The following is a 17561-nucleotide window of genomic DNA, read 5'->3' as shown; positions in this document are numbered from 1 at the left end:
TTTCATTTTTGGGTGAACTATCCCTTTAATGTAAGTGATCTGAATGAACCCCTAACCCTATACATTAAACTATGGTGTGTAACTTGTATCAAATCATGTGGCTTGTTGAGGTGAGGTGTGATATTACTTTTCAAAGCTGTTGAATGATTTTTACCTGGGGGATGACAAAACAGGCAAAAAAAGAAATATATATATATATATATATACATATATATATATATATATATATATTCCAAAAGAGTTACATTAAAGGATGCAAGGCCCCACTTTATATTAGAAGTCATTAACTACTATGTACTATTATTAAAATGCATACAATACAATGTATGAATTGTGTAAATACATGTTGTTCTGCAAAATTCTCACAAGATTCACATTTGCTGCTACTCGGGTTTAGATACGGGTCAGTTAAGGAGTAGGTGTAAGGTTAGGGTTAGGATTTAGGGTTAGGGTTAGGGGTAAGGTTAACAGTGTAACTACAGATGTAATTAAATGTAGGTACTAACACATATGTACATAATATGTACATTGTAGCAAATACTTAATTACATAGTAATTAACAACACCCAATAAAAAGTGGGTTCAGATCCATTATATTATAAGTAGTAATATTTGTACTGAATGGTTGGATTGAATAAAAGCATCCATTAAAGTGAAAACATTTGTTTGTCTTTCAAGGCCGTGCTTTATAATGACCGCTCAGTGCTAGAGAACCATCACGCAGCGTCCGCATGGAACCTCTTCATGTCGCGGCCCGAATACAACTTCCTGGCCAGCCTGGACCACATGGACTTCAAACGCTTTCGCTTCCTGGTCATTGAGGCCATTCTCGCCACTGACCTTAAGAAACACTTTGACTTCCTGGCTGAATTTAACACCAAGGTGAGGACATCTTATATTAGATATATCACAGGGTTGGAGGTGGAAATTACTGGTTAAACCACAATGGGCCAATATTTTATCTACCACCATTGTGATCTTAATAAAGAGGCAGTTCACACAGGACACATTCTTGCATTCTAAAACAATAAGAACGGAATAGAACAGAATGCTGGGGTCTCAAGATGCGTTTTTCGACGCTGCTTTGAACTTTTTAACTAACACAGCATCTTAAAAATGTAGCAAGATGCAACACAATAGTCAAAGATCATCTACTGTATATGTACCGAAAATATATATATAGACCAAAAATTTAAAAAATAGCACAGACAGAATGCAGGAATGTTCTGTGTGAACATAAGACACTTAAATGCTAAATATCAGCTAAATCAGTAGTTCTCAACTGCTGGGTTGTGACACAAAAAAAGGTTGCAGGTATGTTCAGATATATTAAATACATGCTACATTAATATAGGTTGCAAGATAAACATGGTTTGCGTCAACCACAATGTGTTTAGTGCTGTGCATTATCGAAATTCAGTTGTCCTTTAGAAACCAAACACTCAAACCTTAAACCTGCTGTTTAGTCCATTTACAAAAATTGTCAGTGCCATGTGTTTAAGGACATATTTCTTTATTTTTGTATGATAAATTGGTTCTTTAGATTTTTTTTTTTTTTTTTTAATTTTGAAATACTGTATGATTTTCATGACTTGCGACTTGTAGCTGTTCTTAAATGTGCATTTTTCTGCCAATGCGAACAGAACACCGTACTAAAATACTCTTGACAGTGTTTTCTGCAGCGCTATTCTGCTGCAAAGCGCCCCCCTACTGAATCTTATGAGCCAGTTCTTTTGAATGTGTAGAGTGAAACACACAACGCTACCGGTGTAGTCCAATGCCCGAACAAATGACTCTAATGAGCCAGTTTTTTTAATCTGTGGTACGAAACACAGTGTGACCAGTGTAGTCTGATTCCCGAACAAATGACTCTTATGAGCCAGTTCTTTTGAATGTTTAGCGCGAGACACCGCTCAAACCAATGTAGTCTGATTTCCAAACGAATTACTCTTATGAGCTGGTTCTTTTGAATGTATAGCACGAGACACAGAACAAACCAGTGTAGTCCGATTTCCAAATGAATGACTCTTATCAGCCGGTTCTTTTGAATATATAGCACAAAACGAAGTGCAACTAGTGTTGTCCGATTCCCGAATGAACGACTCTTATGAGCCGGTTCTTTTAAATGTATAGCGCAAGACACAGAACAAACCAGTGTAGTCTGATTCCCAAACTAATGACTTTTATGAGCCGGTTCTTTTGAATGTATAGCGTGAGACAGAACAAACCAGTGTTGTCCGATTTCCGAATGAATGACTCTTATAAGCCGATCCTTTTGAATCTATAGCACTAAACATAGCGCGACCAGTGTAGTCCGATTCCCGAACAAATTACCCTTATGAGCAGGTTCTTTTGAATGTATAGCGTGAGACACAGAACAAATCAGTATAGTCCGATTTCTGAACGAATGACTCTTATAAGCCAGTTATTTGAATCTATAGCACAAAACACACCATGAGCAATGTAGTCCGATTCCTGAACGAATGACTCTTATGGGTGATTGTTCTGAATCTATAGTACAAAACACAGCGCGACCAGTGTAGTCCGATAATGGAATCGCTAAGGATTTGGATTCATTAAGAGGAATCAGAACAGGAGATGGAATCATTAAATTCCTTACAAATTCCCATCCCAATTGAATTAACAATTTTGGTACTGTATTGTCGCAATTTGGTGTCTAATCTAAAAGCTGGGCACTAAAGCAAAAGTAGTGGAAAAACACTGAGCTAAATTACAAATTAGTAACACATCTATTGCAATATCAAAATGTAAAGAGTGCATTACATTGTAGTCTTTTTGTTGTTTTGGCAGGTGGGGGATGATGGTTGCTCGGGCATTGACTGGACAAATGAAAACGACCGACTACTGGTGTGTCAGATGTGTATTAAATTAGCGGACATTAATGGGCCCTTGAAAAGCAAAGAACTTCATCTGCAGTGGACAGAAGGCATCGTCAATGAGTTCTATGAGCAGGTCAGTCCATAGATGAGCATCTGCTTTTATCTGTTTACTTTGATGTTTGCTTTTGAAGCCTGCCAGAGATAATTTCAATCAATTCAATTACAATGTTACTGCCTGAGACGACCAGGAAGCTTTTATAGTGAGCAACATCACCTTTAGAATGTAGTAAGAGGCTCTGTGATAGCCCTGACCATATGGATAAGTAACCTTGTAGCAACTACCTGGCATCTCAGTATCATTCACATTGAGTGGCTGGATGGTGGCAGGCATGCGCTGTTGCCTAGCAACCATCTACATCTTTCTCGAGCTGTGCTAATGTAACACGCTCACAGCTGTTTTGGGAATGTAGGGCAGTAACCAGTCAAAACATTGTCCTGCTAGAAGTCGTGGAAATTTTAACCAAACGTTTAACGTCAGTCAGTCCTACTGGAAATAATTTGTTAAAATGTAATGTGCAGGGAATATTTTCCTGGACGAATAGCAGGTATAATGATTAATAAACCAATATTTGGCTATTTATTTTTTCAAAATCAACATGAAATCTAAATTGACCTTATTTACTTTATTGTACAGTACATGATTGGTGCACATTATTACAAATAATATTAATTGTAATCTTTCATTAAAATGTAATTACTTGCTCCGCCTCTGAAATGACTTTACTTTTGGTGTCACAAATCCCTATATGATTACTAATACTTTCAAACCCTGCCTTCCAACCGCCTGGCTCAATTCTGGGACTGTTTTTAACCACTGTTTTTCATAAGCCCATCAATTCATGATTGATAAAAGTCTTGCTGTGTATTTTTTTTATCATTATCCTGTTCATATCCTGTTAAACTCAAAAATATGTTTGATTACTGAAGGAAAATAAAAAATAAAAAAATGAAAAGGTTGCAGTTGTGAATAGCATTTGACATGAACTTTTAACTGTTTTTTATGGCTTTAAAGGGGTTTTAAAGGGACATTTCATAACAACAACAAAAAATGAAAATTCTCTCATGATTTACTCACCCTCATGACATCCCAGATGTGTATGACTTTCTTTCTTCTGCTGAACACAAACAAAGATTGTTAGAAGAATATCTAAGCTCTGTAGGTCCATACAATGCAAGTGAATGGTGACCAGACCTTCAAAGGTCCAAAAAGCACATAAAGACAACAAAGAAATAATTAATATTACTCCAATGGTTAAATCCATATCTTCAGAAGTGATATGATATGTACGGCCGAGAAACAGATCAATATTCATGTCCTTTTTTACTATAAATTCTCCTCCATGCACAGTAGGTGGCGATATGCATGAAGAATGTGAATTGCCAAAAAAAAAAATTAAGAATGTGGAGTGAAAGTGGAGATTTATTGTTAAAAAGGACTTAAATATTGATCTTTTTCTCACCCACACCTATCCTTTTGTTTATGAAGACATGGATTTAACCACTGGAGTCTTATTAATTAGTTTTATGCTGCCATTATATGCTTTTTGGACCTTCAAAGTTCTGGCCACCATTCACTTACATTGTATGGATCTACTGAGCTGAAATATTCCTCTAAAAATCTTTGTTTGTGTTCTGATGAAGGAAGAAAGTCATAAACATCTGGGATGGCATGAGGGTGAGTAAATAATGAGAGAATTTTCATTTTTGGGTGAACTATCCTTTTAATCACTAGGTTCCAAAATCTGATTGTCAATGTATAATGCATATTTTTTTGAGTAAATATTGTGTCAAAAAAGTATTCACCTGAACAGTTTTGTGTATGTCTTGTTTGTCGTTATTAAGTTTTATTACAAATCAGCCCAAATCAGTCAGCCACTCCAGTGTTTGTTCACGGTACATTGTGTGTGCATGTTCAATCTGTCAGGATTTCATGTCATTCTGGTAGCGTCTCTTAGAGGGTTAAGGGCTTGTTTTGGATGCCAGCGATGAGTAACAAAACAGTGTGTCTATTATTGTGAGGAACACGGAGTGAGGGTGACCCAGTTGTGTCAGGACCCCATCACAGTGCTACAAAGTGTCATATGACCACCCTTGGCCATATTCAGAGCGGTTCAAAAGAGACCAGAAATTATATGCTTCAAAGGAGCCTGTTTTCCCCCCCTCTGCCTGTTTCGTTTCTTGAATGATTCATTTCACCTGCACTTCTGAGTAGCACCTGACAGCACACATACATTACTGCCCTCTGATGACAGCATGGTTGCCATGGCGATGTGAGACCTTGCCTATTGTTATTCCACTGTCATTGTTTATTTCCAAGTACTTCGAAACATATGTTTCTTGAAGCCTTATAAGATGTTTGTACAATTACTGATTAATTCTGAATTTAGTATTGTAATCTGAAATAATAAAAAAACAGACCTTGTGTGGCTGGTCCGCAGGAAGGTTGACCTAGTTTTATTGCGGTAGAATGTCTGTGAAGTATGTTTCTCTCCTGAACTGGAAAAATCCAATTAAGTGTGTGACTCTTCAGCTGTGCTTGAGTGATGATAACATATTGCTATTTATTTAAAGTCAAAATGAGATCAAAATTGACCCAATTTACTTCCGTTATGCAATTTTCTGGTCTTGGTATGAAAGTTTCGTTGGTGCACATTATTCCAATGACAAAAATAGTTTCTCTTTGTAATCTTTAATCTAAGTGTGATAACTTTCTCTTCCTATCAAAATGACTTTGCTTTTCCGCTGATGTCACTTAGGCCACACGGGCTCGGATAATGTTAAAGGGATAGTTCACCCAAAAATTTTAATTCAATCATTGTTTACTCACCCCTGTGTTGTTATAACACTATATGACTTTCTTTCTTTTTCTTAACACAGAGAACTTGTGGGAAAATGTTGTGCTCAGTGATGTCATACAATGGCAGTTTATGGTGACCACCTCTTCAAGCTTCAAAAGAACACAAATGTATAATTCAGAAGTCTAATAAAGTATTCCATGAGACTCATGATTGTTATGAAAGCATACGATACGTCTTGGTGAGAAACAAACTGAAATCTAATGTATCATTAAGTGAAAATGTTCACTGACCATTGATCTCATGTGCGCATTCATGATAGCAACAGTTCACGCAGCCCCCTCGCGACATTGGGACGTTCAAGGGAAAACTTGTTTATGTAAAAACCGGTCCTGCACAGCAATAGCGACAACAGAACACAACACACTTGCACACAAAACAGAGAACAGAACTTACTAAACATGTCTTTAGAGTTTGTAGTCGAAGAATTGATGCATTTCTATGCCCAGCCTTATTTTTGGACAGATGCCAGTTCACAGCAGCGATGCCGAAAAAAGAGAATGTACCGTCACTGGTCACTGTTGGTTAGGACAATCACTCTCATTACCATAGAAAATATACCTTTTATCGAGTGTCATTTGCCATCAGGTTAGGACACTGTGTGACTGTGGCTGCCTGTAGCCTCCTCTATGGTTCTGTTTGTTTTCTGAGTACTCCGTTCAAAAAAATAAGGCTGGGCATAGAAATGCATCAATTCTCCGACTACAGTCTCTTCAGACATGTTTAGTAAGTTCTGTTCTCTGTTTTGTGTGCAGTTGTTTTGTGTTCTGTTGTCACTATCGCTGTTGAGGACCTGTTTTTAGATAAACAAAACAAGTTTTTGCTTGAACGCCCTGATGTCACGAGGGCACTGCGTGAACTGTTACTCTTGTGCCCTGTCATGAACAAGCACAGGTGATCAACTGTCAGTGAACATTTTCACTTGATACATTAGATTTCAGTTTGTTTCTCACCAAACCTAATCGTATGCTTTCATAACAATCATGAGTCTCATCGAATAATTTATTAGACTTCTGAATTATACTTTTGTGTCCTTTTTGAAGCTTGAAGAGGTGGTCACCATAAACTGGAATTCTATGACATCACTGAGAACAAATATATATATTTTTTGTTGTTGTTGTTGATTTTTTATTTCTCCCATTGTGTTAAGAAAAAGAAAGAAAGTAATATAGGGTTATAACAACACAGGGGAGAGTAAACCATGACTGAATTTAAATTTTTGAGTGAACTAATTCTTTAACCAATAGTTTTTTAGGCATTGTTTTAGCAAACTCCCACTCACAGCAAATGTGCACTTTTCACGATCAAATAAATTCCTGATGGTTAAAATCAAATCCCACCCTATATATTTTCCCACGATTCTAAGTAGATAGGGACGAGTATGAAATGCATCTGGCCAGAATTTATATTTTTAAAAAAAGCTTAAAAAAAAAAAAATAAAAAGCTTAAAAAAATGTCTAAAGAACATGCTTTAGACTGTCGGGGCAGTTCAGCAAATTGAGTTGTAGCACTCATGGGAGTTCCGGGTTCGAGTTCCCATCCTCTTCCAACGCTCTCTCTTCACTTGAATTCATACTGTGTCATACTTTATCTACTGTGCATTAAATTGTGGCAAATGTCAGTACTATTTAGAGATTTTCGTAGTCAAAATGACATCATATCAGACATTTAAAATCCCCTGTATTAATTGCATGTTTTTCAGCATGGGTTTTAGAGATGTGTTAGCTTTGTAAATTGTGAAAAGACAACACTGCTCACGTTGACTAAGTGACTATTTTCTAATGCAGCTTTTGTATGCTTTCTAATAAGAGCTGCAGATTACAGACTTGTAAACACTGACATATTACTTTTTCTGTGAAACACAAAAGATAAAATTTTTATGGATTTCAGGCTGCTGTTTGCCATTCAGTGAAAGAATACAGAGACCAGGGATTGTCTAGCAAAAGACAAAACATCATAAAACTATTTCGTATGACAGAAAACTGAAATTTACATTGTTGACAGTAAAAACTGCACTTTTAAGTGTTTTTAATGTCATTTAAATGGCATTTCAGGGTGATGAAGAGTTGAGTCTGGGCCTTCCAATCAGCCCCTTCATGGACCGCTCGGCACCGCAGCTGGCCAAACTACAAGAGTCCTTCATCACACACATCGTAGGGCCTCTCTGCAGCTCATATGACTCTGCCGCCCTTATGCCTGGGCACTGGGTCGACCCTCTGCCCAAAGAGGGTGAGGATGGTGAGGAGGAGACAGACGAAGAGGATGAGGAAGACACGCCCGAGGAAGACACCTCCACCAGCTCAGAACTGTCCCGTGAGTTCAAATTTTTTCACTCAAACAATGATCTTTCCAAATGAAGTACTGTGTCTAATCCAAATAATGTCTAGCACTGCATAAGACTATTCAGGGCCACACTAGCAATGGCTACGTGTTAGATTGTAATGATTAGATGTGCAAAAGCTATATTTAAGTTATATTTAATTAACTTTAAATGTGTAGAAAATGGAAGCAATGAAAGTAAATGTGTCTGAGGCCTTCATTCTGCTATGCATCACATTTTGTGTTCCAAGGAAGAAAGTTAGAAATATGTGATTATAACAACATGTGGGTGAATAAAATGATGGCCACAGATGATCTGACCTTAACTAATTTATCTTCATTAACTGGGTTTATTACAGAGACACCGGTGCCCAAGAAACGACGGAAAGTTTACTGCCAGATCACCCAGCACCTGCTCGAGAACCACGAGATGTGGAAAAAGGTCATTGCAGAAGAGGCTCAAAACCAAACAGAAGGGGAGGAGTTCACATGCCTCAGTAACACCCCCGAGCCAATCCTGGCCATCGATGAAGAAGAGGAGGAGCTGGGGAGTAAGGAGGAACCAATAGAAGACCAGGAGGAGGAGACAGAGCAGGAGGAGGAGGAGGTGGAGAGTCCTCTACCTGAACAGACAGAGGAAACAGATGGTGAGATAGTAGAGGAAGTAGAGGAGACTGTGAATCGAGACACAGCAACTGTAGAAGAAGACGTGGAGCAAACAGGAAAAGGCGAGGAAACGGAAGACAAACAGAGAAAGGAGGATCCAGAATGAATGACTTGCCATTTTTAGATGAGAACGATGTCTGAAAGCTTTTTATTGGCAAGCGAGACTCTTAAAAAATGGTTGCCAGCACATCACTTAGACACAACACTGTAGATGCTTGGGGAACATGTGCCTAATGGAAACAGGGTGGGGTGGTCAGTTTGGAGGGTTGCAAGTAACAGTGAGCAGGGATGTATTGTTGGCGCCAATGGGATCATAGACACCTCCAAAAGAATGGGGTTTGACGTTGCTGGGACATAATGTTCTGGTGGGTCGTGTTTCCTATATTTTCTAGACGTTAAATTGGTCAGTTTTGGTTTCCGAATGCAAGTCCTTCTGGCTACACCTTCAGCTGCACCTTAACAAAGACTGCCAACCCCCAAAGTATAACAGGGGTCCCAGTGACCTGCAACTCCACAAGCTTTGCAGGCTTGTTCGAGCTTATAGTGTCAAAGTCGGGAACGAGAAATCCAATCCATCGTGACTCTGGCGAAGAGTCTCCTAAAGGGCATTTCGCCTCACTCACGTACTCCATAATCCGCAATGCACGAAAGCAAACGTTCAAGAAATAGCATGCATTTGTGGTTAAGAGATACCAAATGTGTAACACAACGTTCCCATGTCTTGTCTTGTTCTTTTCCTTTCAAAAGGCCCATTGCACACCTTCACAAGATCACGGGCCACACATTATCACTATAGCAAACACTTGCGGCAATGTCCTGAAGGCATCAAGCCAAATACCCGTCATTCTCGTCCCTCACCTGAACATTTGTCTTACCTCCGACGGCATTCCAGTAATCCATGGACTGAGATTTTCTGTTTCTCAGGATCAGACTGTTTTCTGACAACTGTACTAGGGGGTCATTGGTTTTTATGGACTTTCTTGCAACTTTATAATCTTTTGAACCTTAATTTGTGACGTAACGAAAAAGGAAATCTTTAGTTGTTTTCTAACATGTGATTTCTTTAAAACATCAAAGGCTGTTTTTAACCAAGTAGCCCAATCATTGTTTTACAAGGTAATTTGATATATATTTATGCACCACATTATATACCGCACCCAGCTCTGTTTTGATGAGGCATGCAATAGTACATCATTTTATCCCTCTTGACATATTCTCGTATCAGATGTCAGCATTTTCCTGACAAAAGTTTATGTACCGTCCAAAACTCAATAGAGCTTCTTAAGACAGCTCTTGCATGGGCCCTCTCTCTCTCTGTCTGTTCCTACATTTAATTTTAAGCTTCTTAGTAAACTGTTACAGCGAGTTTTGTTAGTTGAGTAAACTGCCCTGGCAAGTTTTGATGATCAAAGGCGCAGACTGGAGCACGTGGCCGAGGGGGGCTGCTGCATTCCCTGCAGTTGCATGTTCTCCCTCTAAACAAGGCCGTAGTTATGCTTTCCTGCCATGTCGCAGAGCCGCTGCAGGCATGCAGGCAGGTGTATGAGCGACTGCAAGTTCCTCATACCCTGAGCCCAAGGGAGGAGATGCAAAACGGCGCCCCTCTCATATGAGCGGACCCAAAGACCATGTGTCGCGCAGATTCGAGCACTGGCCGACACGGCTGTCCACGCTCGCCTTTGATGTGCTGAAAGAGGCAGATTGTTTACGACAGCCATTCAAGACCAGATGAAACAACCTCTGCGGGCTTAATCACCTCGAGTCAGATGTGTAATCAGCCTGAGTCCGGTGTCTTCGGTCTCTGTAGCATCACTTTGAAGGAAAGCCAGTTAAAATTGCCTAGGTAGGAGGTGACGGTCATGTGCTTCAAACCTGTTCAGCATTCATCTTCTGAAACGTTCCACTCCAATCACAATGCGGTCTAAGCCTTAATAGTAACAGGCAACATGGTGCAATGTAGTTCAGCGAATTTAAGCAATACTGACCCTATCTGAAGATTGGTAGCATTTTCCAGTTGCACTTTCTTTGTTTTGGTGCTGTGTATTCTCACACAGCTCAAGTGTGTGTGCCAAAAATAACTTTGAAATTCTTGATCTTTCCCTAAAGTACAGACATTACCTCGCTGTAGCCGGTGAGCAGGTTTTCACAGTGGCTGGATAAGCATGTAAAAGTCAGTTGTGTTTGTGAGTATGAATGCAGTATGAATGCTTTATTTGTACCATGTTTATTTAGAATATATATTTTATTCCTGCATTAGGCCAGAGATATGTATCCATAGTTCTGAGATATTTTAACCCGTTAATGCATGAATTAATATACCACAAAGGGAAAAACGAAAAACATTTATGTGAAATTATGAATATACAGCTCTGGAAAAAATTAAGAGACCACTGCAAAATTATCTGTTTCTCTGGATATACTATATATAGGTATGTGTTTGAGTAAAATGAAAATTTTTGTTTTATTCTGACAACATTTCTCCCAAATTCCAAATAAAAATATTGTCATTTAGAGCATTTATTTGCAGAAAATGACAACTGGTCAAAATAACAAAAAAGATGCAGTGTTTTCAGACCTTGAATAATGCAAAGAAGTTCATATTCATTTTTAAACAACATAATACTAATGTTTTAACTTAGGAAGAGTTCAGAAATCAATATTTGGTGGAATAACCCTGATTTTCAATCACAGCTTTCATGCGTCTTGGCATGCTCTCCATCAGTCTTTCACATTGCTGTTGGGTGACTTTATGCCACTCATGGTGCAAAAATTTAAGCAGCTCGGCTTTGTTTGATGGCTTGTGACCATCCATCTTCCTCTTGATCACATTCCAGAGGTTTTCATTGGGGTTCAGATCTGGAGATTGGGCGTCCTTCACAAAGACGAATCTCGAATCCCGACTCCAGCCTTGCTAAAGCACCCCCAGATCATCACCGATCCTCCACCTGGTCATCTAATGGTTAGATGGAGACCTGGAGAGGCCTTCAAGCCACAGTGTCTAGCACCAGTTGTGAAATTTGGTGGAGGACCAGTGATGATCTGGGGGTGCTTCAGCATGAATCAAGCCACGTACAAGGTTATCCTGGAAGAAAACTTGCTTCATTCTGACAATGTTCCCCAACTCTGAGGATTGGTTTTTCCAGCAGGACAATGATCTATGTCACACAGCCAGGTCAGTCAAAGTGTGGATTGAGGACCACCGGATCAAGACCCTGTCATGGCCAGCCCAATCTCCAGTCCTGAACCCCATTGAAAACCTCTGGAATGTGATCAAGAGGAAGATGGATGGTCACAAGCCATCAAACTGTGCCTCCACTGTGCCTATCAGCAATGTGAAAGACTGGTAGAGAGCATGCCAAGATGCATTAAAGCTGTGATTGAAAATCAGGTTTATTCCACCAAATATTGATTTCTGAACTCTTCCCAAGTTAAAACATAAGTATTGTGTAGTTAAAAAATTAATATGAACTTGTTTTCTTTGCATTATTCTAGGTCTGAAAACACTGCATCTTTTTTGTTATTTTGACCAGTTGTCATTTTCTGCAAATAAATGCTCTAAATGACAATGATAATTTTGCAGTGGTCTCTTAATTTTTTCCAGATCTGTATGTGTGTGTGTGTGTGTGTGTGTGTGTGTATGTATATATATATATATATATATATATATATATATATATATATATATATATATATATATATATATATATATATATACACACACACACACATACACACAAACGTTGTTGTCCCTTCCAAAACTCAACAGAGAACATGTGCTTCTTAAGAAAGCACTTGCATGGACTCTATCTCTCTCTCTCTCTGTCTCTCTCTCTCTCTCTCTCTCTCTGTTCCTACATGTACTTTTTATATATACAGTATATATATTTTTAAATATATATATATATATATATATATATATATATATATATATATATATATATATATATATATATACAGTATGCGCACACACACAAACACACACAGTGCTGTGCAAAAGTCCTGGGCACATGAGATGTTTAACAAAAACATTTGTCTTTAGATGGTTATTTATATCTTTAGTTGTAGTGTGTCAATAGGTAATATACATTTTAGACTCCCAAACATTCCTTCTGCAAATAGAATAGAATAGAAGAACAAGGAGCCCTGCAACAGATGGCATGGCCCCACAAAGCCCCCAACTGAACATCGAGTCAGTCTGGGATTACATGAAAAGACAGAAGCAATTGAGACCCTAAATAGATAGAAGAACTGTGGCAAATTCTACAAGAAGCTTGGAACATCCTATCTGCCAACAACCAAGAAAAACTGTGTCCGGGTGTACCTAGGAGAATTGGTGCTGTTTTGAAGGCAAAGGTGGTCACACCAAATATTGATTTAGCTTTTTTATGTTTACTGGACTTTGGATGATGTTAATTGAAAAATGAAAACAAATTATTGCACTATTTTTGAAGAAATCCTCACTATGCAACATTTTTCACAAGTGCCTAAAACTTTTGCACAGTACTGTGTATATATATATATATGTGTGTGTGTGTGTTATATATATATATATATATATATATATATATATATATATATATACTGTATATATACTGTATATGTATCCATACTATCACATAAAAATAAAGAATAGAATTAATTGAATTAAATATATTAATATAATATTATAATATAATTTAATTAATATATATATAATATTATATGTATATATAATATTATTTTTCATGTAAAGAGGACATTCAATAATAATTATGGGTGACGTCATGCAACAAATAGTTGAATAAACTATACACTTTGTCTATGTTCAAATTCCAAAAAATAATATAACATTGCGAATGCCGTTTCATGTTGTACTGTTGTTGCTTGGCAACAGTTCTTAGATCAGCATTTAGTGTCTATTGGCCCTGCCCACTTTCATCTTACAGCACCATATTGCTTTCCTACAGTAGCTCTGAAATTTGTCGGTACTTCCTAATTATCATATAGGCAGTGGAGACATGTGGATGAGGTCTGGGAATTACTGTACCTTACTTTGAGTCTTTGACCATCAAAGGTCTTTGACATGTGATGTCTTGAAGTTCAGTTCTGTAGCCCTTTTGATCTGTACATCAAACCCCAGACTCAGCAAGACATCCAAACTCACCTTTATCTCCTTTTCCAGAGGCCCAGTATTTCAAGATTTCTTACTTCTAGACTTTTTATCCAAGTATTTCACCTAGTGTATTGAAATATTCATTAAAAACTGTAGAATTATGCCCCGTTCACACACGGTAGGTCACTGTCCGAAAAGGGTTTGTCTGCGTTCTGCAAGACTACTACATGGCACACACACTTCAAGTTAATCCCCTTTCAAATAACTGGTGAAACGCTGAAGTCTTACTAAAGTTGGATGTCACATTCATACATTTACACTGTGTTTGTTAAAGAATGAAATGTTTGTAAAATTATTAAATATACCACAACTTAAAAATTATATTGAATACCGTCATAACACCGGATCTCTAGGTGGCGACAGTGAGGAGAAATTCGATGAAAATGAAGAAGAGAAGAAGCTGTACCGCTGTAGTAAGCAGGCTAATCGGCTAGTGGTATACTAAGCTAATTAGCTGGTTAGCTTGTGAGATTACTAGAGAAAACAGAAGAGATCAATTTCACCATTTATGTCTTTGGTTTAATATAAAAATTATATTTATAGTTCATTAGTAGATTAGTTCACCCAAAAATGAAAATCCATTTATTGTTTACTCACACTTGTGTTGTTATAACCCTATATGACTTTCTTTCTTTTTCGTAACACAAAGGGAGAAATTGTGAAAAAAAAATTGTGCTCTGTGATGTCATACAATGGCAGTTTATGGTGACCACCTCTTCAAGTTTCAAAAGAATGCAAAATATAATTCAGAAGTCTAATAAATTATTCCTTGATACTCATGACTGTTATGAAAGCATACAATAAGGTTTGGTGACAAAAAAACAAAAAACAAAATCTAATGTATTATTTAGTAAAATTTTGACTACTGTTGTAACATTCCCGGCCAAAATTAAGTCATTTTTAACTGGCTTATTAGATGCTGGTTTTAATATAGCCTACTGTTATGAGAAAGGACCACTGCCAGTTTACAGCGGATGGAGTTACCCGGCGCGATTCCGAAAATAGAAAAGCGATCGAAAGAATGTACCGTCACTCGTCACTACTGGTTAGAACAAAAACTCTGATTAACATAGGTTACCTTTTTTCGCATGTCATTTGTCATCAGGTTAGGACATAGTGTGACTGTGGCTGCCTGTAGCCTCCTCTATGTTTCTGTTTGATTTCTGAGTACTCTGTTCAAAAAAAAAATAAGGCTGGGCTGTGTTCTGTTGTCACTATAGCTGTTGAGGACCTGTTTTTAGATAAACAAAACGAGTTTTCGCTTGAACGCCCCAATGTCGCGACGGCGCTGCGTGAACTGTTGCTCTTGTGCCCTGTCATGAATGCGCACAGGAGATCAATGGTCAGTGAACATTTTCACTAAATATTCAATTAGATTTCGGTATGAAGACGATATGAATCATACAGAGATTGCATAGGATTATAAAAGCTTTTTTTAGCCAATAGAATCGCTTTGTGATCCAAGGGGGGCGTTACATGGAGTGGGCATGTTATGTAGTGGGTGTTTCATGTCATCTTCCAGGATGCAGACAGATAGTCTTGCACTGTCCTGTTGGTCACTAGTAGACATTTCTAACTAATGGTCACTCTAACGTAATTTGTGGTCTGTGCAACTGGCCGTAGCTTTTGAAAATCTTACCACATATGTTATATTGTGGGTAATAATTAGATGATCTAATTAGACAATAAATCTTACTGGTAAAATTAACATTCTGGAGATTTACGCATTCACTCATGTCGCTGGACATCTGCAGCTCTCATTGTAAATAAATGAGTTCAAGTCACATTGTCGCGGCAAGTTGCTGTGAGTGTGAACGCAACTTTAGCCAACTATTCTTCATTTTATAGGCTTATTATAGAGCAGTTTATGTTTTACTTCTGGGTTAACATGATTATATTGTGTGCTTGTGTTTGTGGGTGTGTATGTATGTTGGCATGGCAGCATGCTTCTCTGTCCTCCACTGTGCCTATCATCGGTTGGTCTTCGGCTCTGTTTGCATTTGCTTTTTTTTTTTTTTCAGCTTCGGTACATAATGGCAAAATCTTAAATCAGAATGAGCAACAGAAACCTGTGGAACCATTCTGGACATGTTCAAGAGGAACATATTTTCGCAGGGTCATTATTATGTCTAAAAACATCTTCTTTTCACTAAATCTGTATGTTCCTTACACATCAGATGTCCATAGAGGTAAAATAGATTACAGTCTGTACATTGCAACTGAAACGCCTCTGCAGGTATTTTGGAAATGCACTATGACTTATGTGGTCATGTGCAAAGTTCAATTCATCCCTTCACAAATGCCAGTTTGACTGTCACACCAATTTCACGGGAGTGTGGAGACTACAAACGTAAGGTTATTAAGAAGCTGATCATTTTTTATATTGCTTTGAATTTCCTGTTCAAAGCTAGTTTTTTCATCTTAGACCATACGTATCTGATAACTGTATTCACTGGGCACACGTTTTATTAAGCTTTAAACCTCTCTGATGAAGAGAAATGAGACTTGTATGTTTTTTATATAGTCCGCACTTAACTGACAAAATAATTATTTTTCTTCTCACTTATATCTTGCACTTAACACCTGTAGCAATACCTATAGGAAGGGGAACTGTGTAAATCACCAGTATTCGTAAAGTTAAATATTCATATTATTGCTGATTGTTGTTCCAATTTGTACAAAAACTATATTGTGTACAGGTTAAAAGCTGAAACATAACAAAAACAAAGCCAAAAAAAAGGGATGAAATAGATGAGAATGACAACCGAATCTTTTAGATAAACAAACATTATTTATTTTTACTGTTTTGTAATTTAGACACTATACTGTAGCTCCTCTATTGCCAGACTTACTGGAAGTGCCTCTTGGTATAATGTAACATACAGAAAATATATATTGAGATTATTAGAACCTGTCACAAGCTGAACATTGTGGATGTTGTAATGTGAATACAGTTTAATAATACAAGTGAAATACTGTGGTATTGAATGTGTCTGTGGTTTTCATTTATTATTTATTTCTTGCCTCATCTATTGTGATTCATTGTTTTTTCTTTTCTTTTACCTCTAATTAAAATCCAGACTAAAGAATGTGAAGGTTTTTTCAACTAAATAATTCAAGACAAAGCATTATTGGGATATAAAAATAGCATTTTTTCATACCATTTGCAGCATTATAAAATTGTACACATTTTTGTCTTGATTACAGATGACATCTCAACCAAAGTTAAGGTAAGATCCCATGCCATCTTTATGGCAAATTCCTCTAGTATCCAACAGAGATATGTACAGAATATCTGATAAAAAGTCTTAAAAGCTCATTTAAATCAAAAACTTTAAAACTTGGCTTCAATTTTGTGATCTACAAGCCTGGACATCATGTATTATATGTCCTACTGTGTTTAGGGCCAACTAGTGCTATAAAGAGTAGAGTTAGACATCTTAGTTTGTGTTCCGAAAAATAATGTGGCTATTTGGCACATTGTTTGGTTGTATTCTACAAGAACGCAGAAAAGGGACACTTATATAAGTGGATTATGAACACGGCTTATGGGACGTGTTGCTTTGAACTCATTAGTAGAGGATTTGTCTAAAACCATAGATTTTAATACTGACAGCCACAATGTTCTGAATCAGCCTTCTAAACGTCAGCTTTTTAGACGTAGAATGA

General features: G+C 37.5%; 1 protein-coding gene across 2 annotated transcripts in view; it reads left to right on the top strand.

Annotated features, from left to right (window-relative positions):
• The window catches only part of LOC127434819 (cGMP-inhibited 3',5'-cyclic phosphodiesterase 3A-like), a 144959-nt gene extending 133683 nt beyond the window's left edge, over nt 1–11276 (top strand). For both annotated transcript variants that reach the window (XM_051687814.1, XM_051687813.1), the window contains exons 13-16: nt 679–882; nt 2812–2973; nt 7810–8068; nt 8434–11276. In XM_051687814.1, the coding sequence (XP_051543774.1) occupies nt 679–882; nt 2812–2973; nt 7810–8068; nt 8434–8846 (1038 nt within the window). In that variant the 3' untranslated portion in view covers nt 8847–11276. The remainder of the gene's footprint in view (nt 1–678; nt 883–2811; nt 2974–7809; nt 8069–8433) is intronic.
• The last annotated feature ends 6285 nt before the right edge of the window (nt 11277–17561 follow it).

This window comes from Myxocyprinus asiaticus, chromosome 45, assembly GCF_019703515.2.
Source record: "Myxocyprinus asiaticus isolate MX2 ecotype Aquarium Trade chromosome 45, UBuf_Myxa_2, whole genome shotgun sequence".
Taxonomy (NCBI): Eukaryota; Metazoa; Chordata; class Actinopteri; order Cypriniformes; family Catostomidae; genus Myxocyprinus; species Myxocyprinus asiaticus.
Note: the sequence above shows the minus strand (reverse complement) of the source record. Positions and strands in the feature narration are given on the sequence as shown.